Raw genomic sequence first — 20,948 nt, forward strand, 5'->3', positions numbered from 1 at the left:
TGTCCCTCTCTCTGGCTCTCTCTATCTCTCCGTCGCTCCTGCCTCCCCAAGAGCCAGACAGAATACCCACCAACATCACAACACCTCCACCCGTCCTCAACAAAAGGTCATTCCAACAGTAAATATAGGTCTAACTTTGCTAATTCCCTATCCAAGAAGACAACTAGACATCAGTTAACTGCACAAGACATCAACGCGTTACAGGTAATGATTACTGTAATATTGGATTGTACAACCTTGTAGCTAACTGGTTGTTGTCCTGTGTGGCTGTGTAAGCAGTGCCTGAGCCCCCTACAGGATAACCCCATCGCTGCAGACGGTTCAGACAGACCTGCTGCCCCCCTTCCACCTGTACCAGCTCCTCAAGTGCATTGTGAAAGTGACTGAGGGCAAGCTGAATAAACTGGGCCAGAGGATCTCAGCTAAAGAGAATAAGAATAAGATGATCCTCAATGAGCAGTTCACCAAAAACTACATAAAGGCCTGAAGGATGACCTGGGGAAGCCCCTGCAGGCCAGCTACGTGTCTTGGCCACCCAGCAGTCCAGACTTTAGTATGGCAGACTACCCCGACAGACTACCCTGAAACCCGACAGCTGATGGTGAGCCAGGAGCAGATGTTGGGGAAGAAGTTGACAGGCCTGGCAACCAGGCCCCCGACGGACTCATTGTGGCCTTCACCCCACAGGACAACATCATGGCAGGTAAGTGAGCAGTTAAGGTAGAAGCTGGTTCTTCACATTCCTTAATTCTTCTATTAACAAAACATAGCGACAGTGTTTGGTTTTCGGCAGACATAATGGGACCCATCTCGTCCAAAACGTTGACTCAAGTTTGCCAAAAAGCACCTGGAAGCATCTGGATGATTATTAAGACTCTTGGAAGAATGTTCTATGGGCAGATGAGTCAAAAGTACATTTGACATTTTAGTAATTTAATAGACACTCTTATTCAGAGCGACTTACAATAATGAGTGCATGGGTCCCATTATGACTGGCGAAAACCAAACACTGCATTCCACAGTAAGAACCTTATACCAACGATCAAGAATGGTGGTGGTAGTGTGATGGTTTGGGGATGCTTTGCTGCCTCAGGACTTGGGCGGCTTGCCTTAATAGAAGGAAGCCTGAATTCTGCTCTGTATCAGATAATTCTACAAGAGAATGTCAGGCCTTCCATCTCTGAGCTGAAGCTGAAGCACAGCTGGGTCGTGCATCAAGACAATGATCCAATACACACACTCAAGTCTACATGGAAATGTCTAAAAAGCAACACATTTGAAGTTTTGGAATGGTCTAGTCAAAGATGTTGTGACAGGACTTGAAACAAGCAGTTCATGCTTGAAAACCCACAAATGTCATTAAGTTAAAGTAGATCTGCATGCAAGAATAGGCCAAAATTCCTCCACAGCGATGTGAGAGACTGATCAACAAATACAGGAAGCATTTGGTTGCAGTCATTGCAGTAAAAGGTGGCACAATCAGTTATTGAGTGTAAGGGGGCAAATACCTTTTCACACAGGGGAATAGGGTGTTGCATAACTGTTAATTAAATAAATCAAATAAGCATATATTTTTTTGTAAACTCAGGTTTCCTTTATCTAATATTCGGGTTTGGTTGAAGATCTGATAACATTCAGTATCAAAAATATGCAAAAATACAGAAAATTAGAAATGTGGCAAATACTTTTTCACGGCACTGTATATCTGTGCCTTGACAATTAATTTTATGACATTCTCCACTGTGGCTTTATATTACTATTGAAATAAAACATACATAAAAAAACATACATGACAAATCATGACTCTTATTTTGAAATTGAAAATGCAGGACTTATTTTGGAATGAAATTTACTGTTATTTTGAAAAGAAAAAATGATATAACTTTTTTTTGATACGATAAATCAAGGTACTATTATTTTGACATTGGAAATTGCATTACTTATGTTAATGACAAAGCAAGGGACTCTTATTTTGAAATTGGAAATTGCACAAACTTTTATTTTGGCATGACAAATCGAGGGACTCTTATTTTGAAATAGGAAATTGCAGGATTTATTTTCACATTTCCAATTGAGGGACTCTTATTTTGAAACCTGAAATCGCAGGACTTATTTTCAAATTGGAAATGCAAGACTTTCATTTTTGCTTGACATATTTTAAAATCAGTAATGCTGGCATGACTTTTATTTTGGCATGATAAATTGGGGGACTCTTATTATGAAGTGCGTTACATCCGGCTCATAGTTACATCCTGCTGGATGTAACGCTGAGCTGGATGCTGGATGTACAGTTGAAGTCGGAAGTTTACATGCACTTAGGTTGAAGTCATTAAAACAAATTTTTCAACCACTCCACAAATTTCTTGTTAATAAACTATAGTTTTGGTAAGTCAGTTGGGACATCTACTTTCATCTACTTTCATGACTTTTTACTAAGTCATTTTTCCAACAATTGTTTACAGACAGATTATTTCACTTATCATTCACTGTATCACAATTCCAGTGGGTCAGAAGTTTACATACACTAAGTTGACTGTGCCTTTAAACAGCTTGGAAAATTCCAGAAAATGATGTCATGGCTTTAGAAACTTCTGATAGGCTAATTGACATAATTTGAGTCAATTGGAGGAGTACCTGTGGATGTATTTCAAGGGCTACCTTCAAAGTCAGTGCTCCTTCTGCTTGACATCATGGGAAAATCAAAAGAAATCAGCCAAGACCTCAGAAAAAATGTGTAGACCTCCACAAGTCTGGTTCATCCTTGTGAGCAATTTCCAAACACCTGAATGTACCACGTTCATCTGTACAAAGAATAGTACGCAAGTATAAACACCATGGGACCACGCAGCCGTCACACCGCTCAGGAAGGAGATGCGTTCTGTCTCCTAGAGATGAAGGTACTTTGGTGTGAAAAGTGCAAATCAATCCCAGAACAACAGCAAAGGACCGTGTGAAGATGCTGGAGGAAACAGGTACAAAAGTATCTATATCCACAGTAAAACGAGTCCTATATAGACATAATCTGAAAGGCCGCTCAGCAAGGAAGAAGCCAATGCTCCAAAACTGCCATAAAAAAGACAGACTGTGGTTTGCAACTGCACATGGGGGCAAGGATCTTACTTTTTTGGAGAAATATCCTCTGGTCTGATGAAACAAAAATAGAACTGTTTGGCCATAATGACCATCGTTATGTTTGGAGGAAAAATGGGGAGGCTTTCAAGCTGAAGAACACCATCCCAACCGTGAAGCACGGGGGTGGCAGCATTATGTTGTGGGGGTGCTTTGCTGCAGGAGGGACTGGTGCACTTCACAAAATCATGAGGAAGGAAAGTTATGTGGATATATTGAAGCAACATCTCAAGACATCAGTCAGGAAGTTAAAGCTTGGTCGCAAATAGGTCTTCCAAATGGACATTGACCCCAAGCATACTTCTAAAGTTGTGGCAAAATGGCTTAAGTACAACAAAGGCAAGGTATTGGAGTGGCCATCACAAAGCCCTGACCTCAATCCCATAGAACATGTGTGGGTAGAACTGAAAAAGCGCGTGCAGCAGCTCTGTCAGGAGGAATGGGCCAACTTATTGTGGGAAGCTTGTGGAAGGCTACCCCAAACATTTGACCCAAGTTAAACAATGTAAAGGCAATGCTACCAAATACTAATTGAGTGTATGTAAACTTCTGACCCATTGGGAATGTGATGAAAGAAATAAAAGCTGAAAGAAATCATTCTCTCTACGATTATTCTGACATTTCACATTCTTAAAATAAAGTGGTGATCCTAACTGACCTAAGACAGGGAACTCATTTTTACTAGGATTAAATGTCAGGAATTGTGAAAAACGTATTTGGCTAAGGTGTAGATAACCTTCTGACTTCAACTGTATCTCTGAGCTGGATGCTGGATGTAACGCTAAACTGGATGCTGGATGTAATTCTGAACCGGATGCTGGATGTAACTCTGAAACGGATGTTGAATGTAACTCTGTACAGGATGCTGGATGTAAGCATTTCCTGATAAGGTCTACAACTGTTGTATTCGGGCTCCCGAGTGGCGCAGTGGTCTAAGGCACTGCATCGCAGTGCTAGAGGCGTCACTACAGACCCTGGTTTGATCCCGGGCTGTATCACAACCGGCTGTCTTTGGGAGTCCCATAGGGCAGCGCACAATTGGCCCAGCGTCGTCCGGGTTAGGGCAAGGTTTGGCCAAGGTAGGCCGTCATTATAAATAAGAAATATTTCTAAACTGACTTGCCTAGTTAAAAAAAAAAAAAAAGTTTTTTTTAAATGTGACATAACTTTTTTGTTGAAGTCTGAGCCAGATGTAACTCTCAGCTGGTTGCTGTATGTAACTAACTCTGAGTCGGATGCTGGATATAACTGAGCTGGATGCTGAATGTTACTCTGAGCCGGACGTTGGATGCTGGATGTAACTGATCTGGATGCAACTCTGAGCTGGATGCTATGCAGAATGTTTTAACTCTGAGCTGGATGCTATACTGGATGTAACATCAAGCATCCAGACTTAGCTCAGTGTTACAGATCCTACTGCCAAAATCCATCTTACTCCATTTTCTCCTACTGCCAGTCTCATAATAATATTTGATGGTGAGTGGAAGGGGAACCATCTGGCTGATTGTTATACTTGTACCTGTAGCCTGGTTCATCAAACTATGCCAGAGCCGGACCCATAAAACCATATTAAAATTATAGGATGTTTTAGAATATGACGACACGAATTGTTTTCTGTTGTAGTAGGGGTATACATCATTATTAATCAGTTTTCCTTAGAAGTTTGACATTTTCACAAACCAGGCTGTGACATGGAACAAAATGGCCTTATTATCCGCCGACCGTATACGGAACGTTAAATTCCACACTCAAATTCCATGGGACATCTTTCTGTGAACGCAGATTTATGAAGTGTTATTTCTATACACTGCCGCAGCTATTGTTGTGGCAGTGAAAGTAAATAATTTAGAGGGAAAGGGGGATTTGTTTTAGAAAGGGGATTTTTCCAATACTCTACTCGGATTATAAACGTAATATTTGTGTCTAATTTGCACTGTTTTCTTTGATTTGGAGCCAAGAACGAGCACTACTGCTACTGGACGATGGTAAACTAACGTCAGCTAGCTACGTTCGCTTGTTAGCTAGCTAGTACAGTAGCTAAGCATAGCTAGCTACACATATCACCAGTGAACTTTGATATTTTTGTACCTATTTAGTTAACTGGTTATACAAAAACTGAACGCGCACTAGACTAGTTTGTGTTGTGTTTATACAGCGAACACCGACTGTCTGTCTTATCTCGGCTGCCTTCTGCGGACAGCTAACTTTGCTAACTAGCATTGCGCCCGAACAGCAGGCCTCATTTCTCGCGGTAACGTTAGTTAGCTTGCTAACGTTAGTTATCTATATATCATGTTAGTACTAGCCAGTGCCCTATGTTAGCTAAATAACAGTTGTCAATCAAAATGTACAGTTTGTCTTGTTATCGAGTAGTTATTTGATTTTACTAGCTAGCTACATACACCTAGCAAATAATGCTAGCGTCAGCTAGTCCAAACCATTATTATCTGCTATTGTTGCTTACGCTTCACTGACCAGGTTAATATTAACGTACAGGTTTAGCCATGGCATGATAAAGCTAGTTAGTCACAAACTCAGAAGTTTCCCTGGATAGCTAGATCGTGCCGGAAGACTGTACAGGTGTATATAGCCAGATAAAGTTACTGTAGCTAACGTTAGCTACAACGATGTTGCCTTTTGCTAGCTACCTAACGTTACTAGTTATCAATATTAACAGTTGTGCAACTGACAGTGAGCTATGGAGCTAGCTAACAATAGACAGAATAGATATGTGACGACGTATTGCAAGCCAGGCATTCCAAGATTGTTGTTAGCTACCAGCTAAGTGACAATCATTTTGCCCAAACATAACGTTATTATCCCTATGATCATGTAGCTACCTCTTTGCTGCCAACTGTCCGACGTTATATTTGTTTATTTGTTGAACTGGATTAGTGTCACTGTTTCAGAACTTTGTTATGCAGCAAGCTACCTTTACTGCACATATGCTAGTTCCCTCCATCCAAAGCACCCACACCACTTTGAGAGGTTAGGCTACCTCTTTCCAGTGAGTTTTCTGCGTTATCTGCATCTGTTGCCATGGTTACAGAGAGCCAACCCTGTCTCTGATAAGATTATGAATAATTGAGCCTTGACTGAAGGAGTAGCAAATTATCTTGAACAGTTGGTTATTAAACGATTAAGCCCAACACTTATGTTACCATCTCATGTTTGTCATTCATGCAAAGTGCATGCAGTTTTTCTGCATTCAAGACAAGTCATATTCTTATTAGATACATTTGTCTCTAGTAACCAAGGATATTATCAGATACACGTCTATGGTTGTATTCTAAGACTTAGTAGAATCTAAATTAAAATATTTGCATACATGAACACAGTAATGAAACAAGATCGGGTTAGGCCTACATAATCTTGAAATCATAATTCTGTGTGCTTGTCTCCTTTTAAATCATGGTTGTTCTTTTTCTTTGTAATTTCTCTACCTTCAATGTATTATTCAATTATACTTGAAGGATGTCCTTCTCCATGCCGGAAATCAGCCCCGCCATGCACATGGTAAACAGAAGCCGAGGGCAGCAGGGTTTAGGTTTCAAGCTGAAGGAAAGCCCAATCCAGTCAGCCATATTCCCCCCAGGCATCGCTGCACTGCGGTGGACAGGCACACTTACTGACACTGTATTAAAGTTACAATATTCAGGACCAGTGAAGGTCAGACCTCAAGCCCAGCTGCTAGGTCCTGATCAATGGGAGGCTGGAGTCAATATAACACTGACTAAGCTAATCTCTTACAATATGTCATACATTAGCACCTGTCTAGAGAGCAGCTTTGTGTGTCAGGGGACTTATTCCAATAATTTTTCTGTGTAGTGTAGTCTATAATGGAAGCAGTTTTGAAATAATGCATATATTGATGAGCTAATTGATTTTTCCAACATTTTATCTTACACTTCAGAGTGCACCATGTGACTTATACTAATGTGTGCTCCTTTCTTACAATGTTTTTTGTTGTGTGTGTGTGTTTGCAGGTCTCTTGGCAGGGTGCTCTCCTGATTGCTACTTGAAGGGGGTCTTCCAATAACGTCTGCCACTCTGAAGAGAAGACCCCACCTTGTCTTGTGTTGGATTGTGGCCTCTCTCATCACCTTATGGAGGAGTAGCTCTTGACAGTTTCATTACACGCGATAAAACAAAACGTGACACAGCAACTGAGAAGAGAGCAACAACAAGCAAAGAGACAATGTCATCCAACAGAAGCCAGAACCCTCATGGGCTCAAACAGATTGGCCTAGACCAGATCTGGGACGACCTGCGAGCAGGAATACAGCAGGTGTACACCAGACAGAGCATGGCCAAAGCACGATACATGGAACTCTACACGTATCCTTCCACATAGATGCACTGCAAGGCTTCTCTGACTAATGTACTTCCTAATGCGGTGTGTTTATTAAAGGGCATAGTTAACGGATGGTTTCTATGCCTGGTTAGTCAAACAAAATGGCAAAGCTGGAAAAAATCAGTTTGAAGCATAATTGGGGGAAATCCATTTGTCAGTATTTTCAGTTTCTACATTTATGTTGTTGCCTTAACCCACCACCCAGACATGTTTATAACTACTGTACCAGTGTGCACCAGTCCAATCAGGCCCGTGGGGCAGGGCCCCCGCCATCCAAGCCCTCTAAAAAGGCCCCCACCCCAGGAGGGGCCCAGTTTGTGGGCCTGGAGCTCTACAAGAGACTCAAGGAATTCCTCAAGAACTACCTGACCAACCTGCTCAAGGTAATGCTCTTTCCTGTACCTTTTTAAATGGACTGAGGTCAATGAAGTGACTGAATTAATTGAATACTGGTTAATTTTCCATAAGCCCTTTCAAAAGAGGTTAAAGGAAGCATATGAAATATCCTACTACATTTGCATGCTTATCTTTAACTAAATATCAGTCTCTTCTTCTCTTCCCTCTCTTTTCCCTTCATCTGCAGGATGGAGAAGACCTGATGGATGAGAGTGTATTAAAGTTCTACACACAGCAGTGGGAAGACTACAGATTCTCCAGCAAAGTGCTGAATGGTATCTGTGCCTACCTCAACCGGCACTGGGTCCGCCGCGAGTGTGATGAGGGGCGCAAAGGGATCTATGAAATCTACTCCGTAAGATGATAGACAATCATTTTATTAACCCACATCTCATCTTAAGGGTTTTCTCAACCGTATGCATCGCCCCATCCTTTCCTGTCCTTTCAGCTCGCTTTGGTGACATGGAGGGAATGCCTTTTCAGACCTTTGAATAAACAAGTGAGTATCCCCTCAGATCAGCTGTGGAAAAGTTATTCCCAGTCTTAGTTGATTAGTGAGTAGATTGTGATAATGTACATTTTGTTGAAGGCTTACCTTACATTTCTTCCCCCCCGCAACTAAGGTCACAAATGCTGTATTGAAGCTCATCGAGAAGGAACGTAACGGAGAGACCATCAACACCAGGCTTATCAGTGGAGTCGTCCAATCCTATGGTAGGTCCTGGCATATTTTAGTTGTGTGTTGGTCAACCAATATGAAACTATTGTGAAACATCTTATTTCATGGCTCTGACAGTGGAGTTGTGTGTCTTTTAGTTGAGTTGGGCCTCAATGAGGATGATGCCTTTGCCAAAGGCCCCACATTGTCGGTCTACAAAGAGTACTTTGAGACTCAGTTCTTGGCGGACACCGAGCGCTTCTACACACGAGAGAGCACAGAGTTCCTGCAACAAAACCCTGTTACTGAGTACATGAAGAAGGTAGGTTATCAAACCTGTGCATCGAGCGAAATAGTAGCTGTATCTGTGGCCTTTGTTTAGTGTAAAAATGTTAACCGAATCCTTCTTTCTATCCGTCTCCTTCTGCTCTCTTTTTCTCCTCTCTCTCTCAGGCGGAGGCACGTCTTTTGGAGGAGCAGCGGAGGGTGCAGGTGTACCTCCATGAGAGCACGCAGGACGAGCTGGCCCGCAAGTGTGAGCAGGTGCTCATCGAGAAGCACCTGGAGATTTTCCATACAGAGTTCCAAAATCTTCTGGACGCTGACAAAAATGAAGGTACAGAGGAGAGTCCAGATGGCAATTGCCAGACTTGCCTTTTTGCTTTGTGTACTTTCCATACATTTGTACACAATGTACAAAACATTAGGAACACCTGCTCATTCTATGACAGACTGACCAGGTGAAAGCTATGGTCCCTTACTGATGTCTTTTGTTAAATCCACTTCAATCGGTGTAGATGAAGGGGGAAAAAGCATTAAAGAAGGACTTTTAATGCTTGAGACAATTGAGACATGGATTGTGTATGTTTGCCATTCAGTTAGTGAATGGGCAAGACAAAATATTTAAGTTTCTTTGAACGGGGTATGGTAGTAGGTGCCAGGCCCACCGGTTTGAATGTGTCAAGAACTACAACGTTGCTGGGGTTTTCACACTCAACAGTTTCTGGTGTGTATCAGGAATTGTCCACCAACCAAAGAACATCCAGTCAACAACTTGACACAACTGTGGGAAGCATTGCAGTCAACATGGGCCAGCATTCCTGTGGAACGCTTTCGAAACCTTGTAGAGTCCATGCCCTGACGAATTGAGGCTTTCCTGAGGGCAAAACTCAATATTAGGAAGGTGTTTCTAATGCTTTGTACACTGTGTATGTACTTCTATATGTACATTTACTGTATATGTACGTTCCATGTGAGCTTTGGCTGTGTAAATGTATGTTTGTGGTTATCACCATTTATTCTCATATATATATATATTATATCTCTGTGTAGACCTTGGGCGGATGTACAATTTGGTGTCCCGAATCACTGATGGGTTGGGAGAGCTGAAGAAACTCCTGGAGACGCACATATACAACCAGGGCCTTGCTGCTATAGAGAAGTGTGGAGAAGCGGCTCTCAATGTAAGAACTACAGTGGATAAAATAGTGACATTTACGCATACTTTTTACCCAAAGGTTCACATCTTTATTGGATTCATCTGAGACACTCTCTCCAGTTCACTTGGGTTATCCTTGACTTTCTTGTTTTCGTTTACTTCACCACAGGATCCCAAAATGTATGTCCAGACCATCTTAGACGTCCACAAAAAGTATAATGCTTTAGTAATGTCAGCGTTCAACAACGACGCTGGTTTTGTTGCTGCTCTAGACAAGGTATGGTCAAATTTTACTATATTTTGTGGTGTAAGAGGTTTTCATATGTCACGCACACTGTTGCTGTTAAGTTTGAACTGATTTTTCCAGGCCTGTGGACGCTTCATAAACAACAATGCTGTGACCAAGATGGTGCAGTCGTCCAGCAAATCCCCAGAGCTGCTGGCTAGATACTGTGATTCTTTGTTGAAGAAGAGGTGTGTCACTCAGTCTCTCCTCTGATGCATTCACCCAATACATAACTCCAGACCCACAGTTTGATATTCAAGTCTACACACGCCTGAGAGCAGTGAGGGCAGTAGCCTGCACTCTAGTATTGCTATTGACTTTTGTTCTGAAATGGTTCACATTGACATTGATTTTAAATGAAATTCTTTATTTCGCACAGCTCAAAGAACCCAGAGGAGGCAGAGCTGGAAGACACACTAAACCAAGTGGTAAGTTGGGGGACTGCTTTTTCTCAAGTGTTCAGGTGTCACACTGGCATGTCTGAATACCCATACTAGCGTACTACATACTTAAACTGCATATTATGTACACATTGTTGCATACTATTCAGCACATACTGTTTAGTAAAAAAGTATGCAGTATGCCACGGCCGCCATGCAGTAGCGGCTCCTGACTGGCTGAGTAGGTGAGTCGGGGCCGAGTGCGGGTGGATTTTTGCAAATTCAACAGACATGAGGTGCGTTTGGTTAGCTTAAACGTTTGCCACATTGCGGAATGGTTGGTACTGAACGACACGTTTCCCAAAACGTTCTTGAATGGACCTTGAGGTACATTTGGTGGGTGGCGAGGTGTAGCTTGAAGCAATGAGTGACGTATTTAAAGGGCAGTGGCCAGGCTGACAGCGTTCCACAACCCAACTCCTCCCGATTTTTCAACTGGTCGTTCAGTACGGAATCTCGTTTCCGTTCAGTTGAATGTTCCAGAATGTAGAAACGTACTGACCGTGGCCCTGCATCGCATTAACAAGCCTGACAATAGCTAATTTCCAATTTGATTAATTTCTCTAAATGCTGAGTAGAGTAGGAATGGAGTTATAGGCCTACTCAAGCTGGTTAAAGGCAGACTATCACATTCAATCTTTACTGTAGCCCATATAGTCCATCTATCCTATTCATACTGAACAAAAATATAAATGCAACATGCAACAATTCCAAAGATTTTACTGTTACAGTTCATATCAGTCAATTTAAATAAATTAGGACCTAATCTATGGATTTTGCATGACTGGGAATTAGAGGCCGACCGATTAATCGGAATGGCCGATTAATTAGGGCCGATTTCAAGTTTTCATAACAATCGGTAATCGGCATTTTTGGACACCGATCGTGGCCGATTATATTGCACTCCACGAGGAGACTGCGTGGCAAGCTGTGATGTGACTACCTGTTATGCGAGTGCAGCAAGGAGCCACGGTAAGGTGCTAGCTAGCATTAAACCTATATTATAAAAAACAATCTTAACATAATCACTAGTTAACTACACATGGTTGATGATATTACTAGTTTATCTAGCTTGTCCTGCGTTGCATATAATTGATGCGGTGCCTGTTAATTTATCATTGAATCATAGCCTACTTCGCCAAACGGGCGAATGTACCTAACCATAAACATCAATGCCTTTCTTAAAATCAATACACAGAAGTATATATTTTTAAACCTGCATATTTAGTTAAAAGAAATTCAGGTTAGCAGGCAATATTAAACTAGGGAAATTGTGTCACTTCTCTTGCGTTCATTGCACGCAGAGTCAGGGTATATGCAACAGTTTGGGCCGCCTGCCTCGTTGCGAACTAATTAGCCAGAATTTTACGTAATTATGACATAATATTGAAGGTTGTGCAATGTAACAGCAATATTTAGACTTATGGATGCCACCCGTTAGATAAAATACGGAACGGTTCCGTATTTCACTGAAAGAATATACGTTTTGTTTTTGAAATGATAGTTTCCCGGATTTGACCATATTAATGAGCTAAGGCTCGTATTTCTGTGTGTTATTATATTATAATTAAGTCTATGATTTGATAGAGCAGTCTGACTGAGCGGTGGTAGGCAGCAGCAGGCTCGTAAGCATTCATTCAAACAGCACTTTACTGCGTTTGCCAGCAGCTCTTCTCAATGCTTCAAGCATTGTTCTATCAACTCCCGAGATTAGGCTGGCAATACTAAAGTACCTATTAGAACATCAAATAGTCAAAGGTATATGAAATACAAATGGTATAGAGAGAAATAGTCCTATAATAACTACAATCTAAAACGTCTTACCTGGGAATATTGAAGACTCATGTTAAAAGAAACCACCAGCTTTCATATGTTCTCATGTTCTGAGCAAGGAACTTAAACGTTAGCCTTTTTACATGGCACATATTGCACTTTTACTTTCTTCTCCAACACTTTGTTTTTGCATTATTTAAACCAAATTGAACATGTTTCATTATTTATTTGAGACTAAATTGATTTTATTGATGTATTATATTAAGTTAAAATAAGTATTGTTCAGTATTGTTCAGTATTGTTGTAATTGTCATTATTACAAATATATATATAAAAAAATCGGCCGATTAATCGGTATCGGCTTTTTTTGGGTCATCCAATAATCGGTATCGGCGTTGAAAAATCATAATCGGTCGACCTCTACTGGGAATACAGTTATGCATCTGTTGTTCACAGATACCTAAAAAAAACTGGGCCTCACAAGGAGCCTTAGGATCTCGTCATGGTATTTTTGTGCTTTCAAATTGCCAATTGATAAAACGCAATTGTGTTCGTTGTCCGTAGCTTATGCCTGCCCATACCATAACCCCACCACCACGGGGCACTCTGTTTAAAACGTTGACATTAGCAAACTGCTCACCCACACGACCCCATACACATGGTCTGTAGTTGTGAGGCTGGTTGGACGTACTGCCAAATTCTCTAAAACGATGTTGGAGGCGGCTTATGGTAGAGAAATGAACATTACATTCTCTGGCAACCGCTTTGGTGGACATTCCTGCAGTCAGCATGCCAATTGTACGCTCTCTCAAAACTTGAGACATCTGTGGCATTGTGTTGTGACAGAAATGCACATTTGAGTGTCTTTTTATTGTTATTGTTTATTGTATTTATCTTTTATTTCAGCTAATGAAAACATGGGATCAGCACTTTACATGTTGCGTTTCATTTTTTGTTCAGTGTATAAAGGACTGAAGACAAAAAACGATAATTTGGTTCCATTTCAGCATATTTATTAGTGAAACCATAGTGCTGTAACATATATAAATGAAATAAAATAGCCTATTACATGCACAAACCTTTCGGATGTTCAAATCAAAATGCTATTGCACAAAAAAACATGGACAGTCGGGTGCATCGCAAATTCAGAACCGCTGTACAGCAACATAATAAACTAAAGCACCGATCATTGGGAACAAGATCAGAATGACTGCTAAGGATTGATCCATAAATAGTTAATTAGGTAGCCTAGCCTACAAAACGAAAACAATCCATATGTTCAAATCAAAAGGCCTGATTAACATGACATCAACAACGCAGCCACATCCTGAGTCCCCGGTGCCATCACATTCAGAAATCAAAAGATGGTTTATTATTTAGTTTAAAAGCTCTGACGATAGCCAAGAGAACAAGAAACACTTTGAGAAAACAGAAATCCACTTTTGGTTAAAAAAAAGAAAGAGAAAAAGACTTCTGTTTTCAAAGATGTATCCTATGATGCAATACTCGTGATCATTTTAAGGAGAACAAAATGACTTAGCCTACATTTGAACACCACAGGAGAAGCTTCGCTATTAGGCATCTTCCCAAGTAAGTTTTGTTGTTTGGCTACTTGAAGAGAACTAGGTCCTATCACTCGCAGCCCACCTCTTCCAATGCATTGTGGGAAAATGTGCATCGAATTCTACTAGATGAAGAGACTAAATAAGTATAACATCCTGGCATTTTTATACCTGATTTTTGAAAAGTCACACATTATATTTTCGCATACTGAGAATGCGTCATGCGCGATTGCGTTATTTCCCACTATTTGTTGATTTCGGTAGCCCCTCCCAATATCTAATTGATCAGTTGTTGTCAAAGCCAAAATTAGTATGACATCAGTGCATTTAAAGTATACTTTATTTTTTAAACGTGGCATACTATTAAACTTTATTTTTTCGCATACTCGAACAGCCTACTATTTAGGACGCAAGGATGGGTATTCCTACACTGCCACTGGTACTTCATCTGGTTATCTGGAGTCGACAGGATGAAAACTGGGACTTCCACAACTGCCTGCCTTGCAGACCCAATCTCCTCCCCCTCCTTCAGCCTGATGTTGTATTTTAGTTTGTTTACAGTATGTGACGTGATCTCTATTCACAACTCTATATCTAACTGTTATGTGTTCTCTTCCCTAGATGGTGGTCTTTAAGTACATAGAGGACAAAGATGTGTTCCAGAAGTTCTACGCCAAGATGCTGGCTAAGCGGTTAGTCCATCAGAACAGCGCCAGTGACGATGCTGAAGCCAGTATGATCTCCAAACTGAAGGTAGTACACAACTGAAATCTTGTTCACCTCATGACAATGCCTTTAATTGCCTTGAAACACATTTTATCAGTTTGCAGTTTTTATTGTGACATTGCCATTGCATTTTGATTGGTTTGTTGAAATACAAATCCGTAAGATATTTTCTGGTTGCTCAGTGTTTGGACTGTGTTTTACCTGGGATCACCCCTGTTTTAATGGTATGTCCTGCCCTCTTTCCTAACAGCAAGCGTGTGGCTTCGAGTACACCTCTAAACTCCAGCGCATGTTCCAGGACATCGGCGTCAGCAAAGACCTAAATGAACAATTCAAAAAGCACCTCACCAACTCTGAGCCTTTGGACTGTGAGTATAATGTGACTAATGAGCAAAAGGAGAGTATCCAGATTCTGGGATTCATTATGACAGAAAGGAGTTTATTGGAAACTCGGCTACCGAGATGAATCTACAGCCCTGTGTATCCTAACCAAACTGTAAAACAAAGAATCACTTTGAAACAAAGAACTATGGTAAGAAGATTGCTGATCTGTTTGTGTGTCTATATCCCAGTGGACTTCAGCATCCAGGTCCTCAGTTCTGGTTCCTGGCCCTTCCAGCAGTCCTGTACATTCGCATTGCCCTCTGAGGTAAGACACACTAACGGATCCTCCACTGTGACCCAATTAACTGACATTGATCCCTGTTTACTCACCGTTCTCTGTTTACTCACCGTTCTCTCTTTTCTTCTCTCCTGCCCTCATTCAGCTGGAGAGGAGTTACCAAAGGTTCACGGCCTTCTACGCCAGCAGACACAGCGGGCGCAAGCTGACCTGGCTCTACCACCTGTCCAAAGGAGAGCTGGTCACCAACTGCTTTAAAAACAGATACACTCTACAGGCGAGTACAGCCGTTGTCTCTCTGGTCAAATAAAATGCAATAATGTCCTTTCAGACTCTCACGAGTTAGGAATATTCATTAATCAACCAACACTGTTGAAGAAACATACTGGAGCGTACTGTTGTGTGCTCACTGTCTACACCTGCATTGCTTGCTGTTGCTTGCTGTTTGGGGTTTTAGGCTGGGTTTCTGTACAGCACTTTGAGATATCAGCTGATGTACGAAGGGCTATATAAATAAATTTGATTTGAAACAAGCAAAAATTCCACAAATCAACCATATGCATGGAGCTGAGTTGCCATGGTATCCTGTACTGTAAGATGGTTTTGATGTGTTCCCTGTTGCTCTTCCTGTCCTCCCAGGCTTCTACCTTCCAGATGGCCATCTTGCTACAATACAACACTGAGGATGTCTACACAGTGCAGCAGCTCACTGACAGCACGCAGATCAAGATAGTGAGTACTGACAACTCTAACGGATCCAGTATACCATCGAGACCCACTTTGGAAATGAGCGTTTTAATGAATACTTTCAAGTGATATCCTCTGGGTCCACATTGTACATTTGTTGTATTTGTCTGTTACTCAAAATAAATGTAATTCAAAAGTTACTGTCAGACAGACCATTTTCTTTGATGGATGGTTTTTCAAGGGAAGATGTTATGCTGTGATGTGAAGATATAAGCTGAAAGCAACAGCCCACTAATTTGCTTCATACATTTTGATGAATGTTTGTTTTTTCCCCAACAGGACATTTTGGTGCAAGTGTTGCAAATCTTGTTGAAGTCCAAATTGCTGGTAAGTTTTGTGCCTCTTATTAGCAGATAGACAGAAACAACTCCAGTTGATAGGGAATCACCATTCAGCAATGTAGAGTCTCTTTGAAAGTTTTGACCTAAGCCATGTTCTTTTGTCCAGGTCCTGGAGGATGAGAACGCAAATGTGGATGAAGTGGAGTTCAAACCAGACACCTTAATAAAACTCTTCCTGGGATACAAAAAGTGAGTGATGACACACACCATGGCTGATTCCAAATGTCACCCTATTCCCTATATAGTGCACTACGTAGGGAATGGAGTGCCATTTGGGATGCAACCCATGTTATCAGTGTAGATCACAACTGTACAAATGGTGTAAAAAAGATATTCATAATTCCTATGATGTTACTGTACTGTAATCGATTCCATGAACTGTTGCTGATAGCAGGTTTTGATTTTAATCTTGACAGCAAGAAACTTCGGGTGAACATTAACGTGCCAATGAAGACAGAGCAAAAGCAGGAGCAGGAAACCACTCACAAGAACATAGAGGAGGACAGGAAACTGCTAATACAGGTACACTGTCCATTAGTCCATCATCATGCTCTTCTGTTCACTGAAATTTACACACTCTCAAGCACTCATTAACATTCACAAAAATCGATGTTTATCATCCATCGTGCACAAATGACTCTGGTCTAGAATATTGTTGTTTAAGGCTGTTCTGTTGTATTCCTCCACCCTACTGTAGGCAGCCATCGTGAGAATCATGAAGATGCGTAAAGTGCTGAAACATCAGCAGCTCCTGGCAGAGGTTCTGAACCAGCTGTCATCCAGGTTTAAACCAAGAGTCCCCGTCATCAAGGTAAATTATGCATTAGATTAGGGAACATTAGATGGCAATTTACCTTCCGACTCCAGAGGATTTCATGGAACCACATACTGTAAATGCAACACCTGCCATGGTAGGAACGGTCTTGTTTGTCTTTCAGAAATGTAACAAATCTATACTGTGTTTTTACATTACGGTTGTTTCCTGTAGGTTTATGGAAACCACTTTCTGTATGCAACATATGCCATGTTAGTAATGGTAATAATGGTCATGTGTGTTTGTGTCTTTCAGAAATGCATCGACATCCTGATAGAGAAGGAGTACCTGGAGCGTGTCGACGGAGAGAAAGACACTTACAGCTACTTGGCTTAAAACCTTTTCATTGTTCTCCACCCTTCCTCCTTTCTTTTTTTAAGTTGTTTCTTGAGTAATAAACATCATTCTTTTTGACATTTGGCCAATGTTGTCAGGAATGCGAGCACAGAAGGAGAAAAATAAAAAAACAAAGAAGAAAGAAAAGTCTTCTGAATCATCAAGGTGGTTGCTAAAGCTGGACTTCCCTTTAAACTCGGAGATTATGGGATAGCTGCTCGCCCAGTGTTTGTTTGAAGATCCCATCTGAACTGCTCAGGTTCGACAGATACATTTTGATATGTAAATATGGACAGAGACCTTTACCCCTTTATCTTGCAAAGTTAACATTACAAAAAACCCAATCAAAACCCTTCACACCGAGGGTTGCATGCTACTGCCTATCTGCATTTAAGGAGCAAAACAACGTAATAGGGGAGAAGCTGTTAAGACACTGCTGCGTTACGTGGCAGGAGCAAATTAAGAACGTGTTTTAAAAAAGATGAGCAATTTTAGCTGCACTTCCAGAGTGCGATCTGTGTGTTTGAAAAAGGCCCTTAGAAGTGTAATCTGCATTGCTACCTGCTACCAGAAAACCATTTGTATAGTGTGGTTCACTTTTTTTTAATGTGGTAAATAAAAGTTAAAGGTTTCTGTATGCCCTCTGATGGTCTTTATTCCTTCAAAACGGATGTAAAAGTTTGGATGATATGTTAGACATTAATGGATATATACTGTGCACTGAATTTATGCTCTGTGCTGCTTTCATTCCTGCAGGCTGTCACTTTGGGGGCCAGGGCCGTCATATAATTGGGGGTGTAGGCCTGCAGGAATGAAAAATGTCACCTGGAGATTTTAAGTCAGTGCTGGTTACTTGACATTACAATCCCGAAATGACATACTTAGCTGTTCATCACTAGTCATTTGTAAACTGTTAAGCTCAAATAAAGCTCGTTGTCAACAGGATAAATTGGGATTTTGTGGGTATTAGAACTGAATGTTGCTACATGATCAGCTTTCATCAGAATGTACATCAATGTCACTGCAAACTCGCAGTGATGTAAAGTACTTAAGTAAAAATACTTGAAAGTACTAATTAAGTGTTTTTTAGGGGGTATCTGTACTTTACTATTTATATTTTTGACAACTTTATACTTTTACTTCACTACATTCTTAAAGAAAATGATGTACTTTTTACTCCATACATTTTCTCTGACACCCAAAAGTACTCATTATGTTTTGAATACTTAGCAGGACAGGAAAATGGTCTAATTCACACACATATCAAGAGAACATCCCTGGTCATCCCTACTGCCTCTGATCTGGCGAACTTACTAAACACATGCTTCGTTTGTGAATTATGTGAGGGTTGGAGCGTGCCCCTGGCTATCCGTAAATTAAAAAAGACACGAAAATGGTGCTGTCTGGTTAGCTTAATATAATGAATTTGAAATGAATTATACTTTTGCTTTTGATACTTAAGTATATTTTAGCAATACTTTTAGACTTACCCAAGTAGGTTTTTACTGGGTGACTCACTTTTACTTGAGTCATTTTCCATTACGTATTTTTACTTTTACTCAAGTATGATAATTGGGTACTTTTTCCATAACTAGCTGCACTTCGTTTCATTTGACCTTTTTTTCAATTGTCATTTGTATATATCCATAAAAATTATACCAGCTGATTCATGATTTCGACTGGTTGAGAAACGCTGCCTTCCTGTCTGTCTCGTCCTGACACGTTCATTACTGGGTACCGATACAGAGTCAATGTTCGGGGGCACCGGTTATTTGAGGTACTATGCACATGTAGGTAGAGTTATTAAAGTGACTATGTATAGATGACAACAGAGAGTAGCAGTAGTTTAAAAAGGGGGTGAGGGGGGGGGGGGCACTGCAATAGTCTGGGTAGTCATTTGACTAGATTCAGTTCAGGAGTTTTATAGCTTGGGGGTACAAGCTGTTTAGAAGCCTCTTGTACCTAGACTTGGCGCTCCGCTGCCGTGCGGTAGCAGAGAGAACAGTCTATGACTAGGGTGGCTGGAGTCTTTGACAATTTTTAGGGCCTTCCTCTAACACCGCCTGGTATAGAGGTCCTGGATGGCAGGAAGCTTGACCCCAGTGTTGTACTGGGCCGTTCGCACTACCCTCTGTACTGACTTGCGGTCGGAGGCCGAGCGGTTGCCATTTCAGGCAGTGATAAAACCAGTCAGGATGGTCTCGATGGTGCAGCTGTAGAATCTTTTGAGGATCTGAGGACTCGTGCCAAAATCTTTTCAGTCTCCTGAGGGGAAATAGGTTTGGCGTGCCCTCTTCACGACGGTCTTGGTGTGCTTGGACCATGTCAGTTTGTTGGTGATGTGGACACCAAGGAACTTGAAGCTCTCAACCTGCTCCACTGCAGCCCCGTCGATGAGAATGGGGGCGTGCTCGGTCCTCTTTTTCCTGTAGTCCACAATCATCTCCTTTGTCTTGATCATGTTGGGGGAGAGGTTGTTGACCTGGCACCCCACCGCCAGGTCTCTGACCCCCTCCCTATAGGTTGTCTCATCGTTGTCAGTGATCAGGCCAACCACTGTTGTGTCATCGACAAATTTAATGATGGTGTTGGAGTCGTGCCTGGCCGTGCAGTCATGAGTGAAAAGGGAATACAGGAGCACGCACCCCTGAGGAACCCCTGTGTTGAGGATCAACATGGCAGAATTGTTGTTACCTACCCTTACCACCTGGGGTCGGCCCGTCAGGTAGTCCAGGATCCAGTTGCAGAGGGAGGTGTTTAGTCCCAGGGACCTTATCTTATTGATGAGCTTTGAGGGCACTATGGTGTTGAACACTGAGCTGTAGTCAATTAATAGCATTCTCACATAGGTGTTCCTTTTGTCCAGGTGGGAAAAGGCAGTGTGGAGTGCAATGGAGATTGCATCATCTGTGGATCTGTTGGGGCGGTATGCAAATTGGAGTGGGTCTAGGGTTTCTGGGATAATGGTGTTGATGTGAGCCATGACCAGCCTTTCAAAGCACTTCATGGCTACAGACGTGAGTGCTACGGGTCAGTAGTTGTTTCGGCAGGTTGCCTTAAGTGTTCATGGGCATAGGGACTATGGTGGTCTGCTTAAAACATGTTGGTATTACAGACTCAGACAGGGAGAGGTTGAAAATGTCAGTGAAGACACTTGCCAGTTGGTCAGCGCATGCTCGGATTACACGTCCTGGTCCTTCGGCCTTGTGAATGTTTACCTGTTTAAAGGTCTTACTCACATCGGCTGTGTAGAGCGTGATCACACAGTCTTCCGGAACAGCTGGTGCTCTCATGCATGTTACAGTGTTGCTTGCCTCGAAGCGAGC

At 41.6% G+C, this 20,948-nt stretch overlaps 1 protein-coding gene across 1 annotated transcript; it reads left to right on the forward strand.

The window, feature by feature from the left end:
• The first annotated feature begins 4,893 nt into the window (after positions 1 to 4,893).
• Positions 4,894 to 18,259, forward strand: LOC139559624 (cullin-1). The gene is made up of 22 exons (XM_071375774.1): positions 4,894 to 5,114; positions 7,116 to 7,467; positions 7,689 to 7,866; positions 8,067 to 8,234; positions 8,328 to 8,378; positions 8,503 to 8,593; positions 8,696 to 8,859; positions 8,991 to 9,153; positions 9,870 to 10,000; positions 10,145 to 10,252; positions 10,343 to 10,449; positions 10,641 to 10,689; positions 14,658 to 14,789; positions 15,013 to 15,130; positions 15,335 to 15,411; positions 15,530 to 15,661; positions 16,024 to 16,116; positions 16,411 to 16,458; positions 16,579 to 16,661; positions 16,889 to 16,994; positions 17,170 to 17,283; positions 17,542 to 18,259. Exons 2-22 carry the CDS (start codon positions 7,328 to 7,330, stop codon positions 17,620 to 17,622), a joined length of 2,334 nt encoding a protein of 777 aa, XP_071231875.1. The 5' UTR covers positions 4,894 to 5,114; positions 7,116 to 7,327; the 3' UTR covers positions 17,623 to 18,259.
• The last annotated feature ends 2,689 nt before the right edge of the window (positions 18,260 to 20,948 follow it).

This window comes from Salvelinus alpinus, chromosome 30 (assembly GCF_045679555.1).
Source record: "Salvelinus alpinus chromosome 30, SLU_Salpinus.1, whole genome shotgun sequence".
NCBI classification, from domain to species: domain Eukaryota; kingdom Metazoa; phylum Chordata; class Actinopteri; order Salmoniformes; family Salmonidae; genus Salvelinus; species Salvelinus alpinus.

Bases quoted from the DNA above. Each gene is read 5' to 3' on its own strand.
- LOC139559624 (XM_071375774.1), top strand. From the start codon at position 7,328: ATGTCATCCAACAGAAGCCAGAACCCTCATGGGCTCAAACAGATTGGC. The intron at 10,001-10,144 runs GTAAGAACTACA...ACTTCACCACAG, and splicing joins GTGGAGAAGCGGCTCTCAAT to GATCCCAAAATGTATGTCCA. The intron at 15,412-15,529 runs GTAAGACACACT...GCCCTCATTCAG, and splicing joins CATTCGCATTGCCCTCTGAG to CTGGAGAGGAGTTACCAAAG.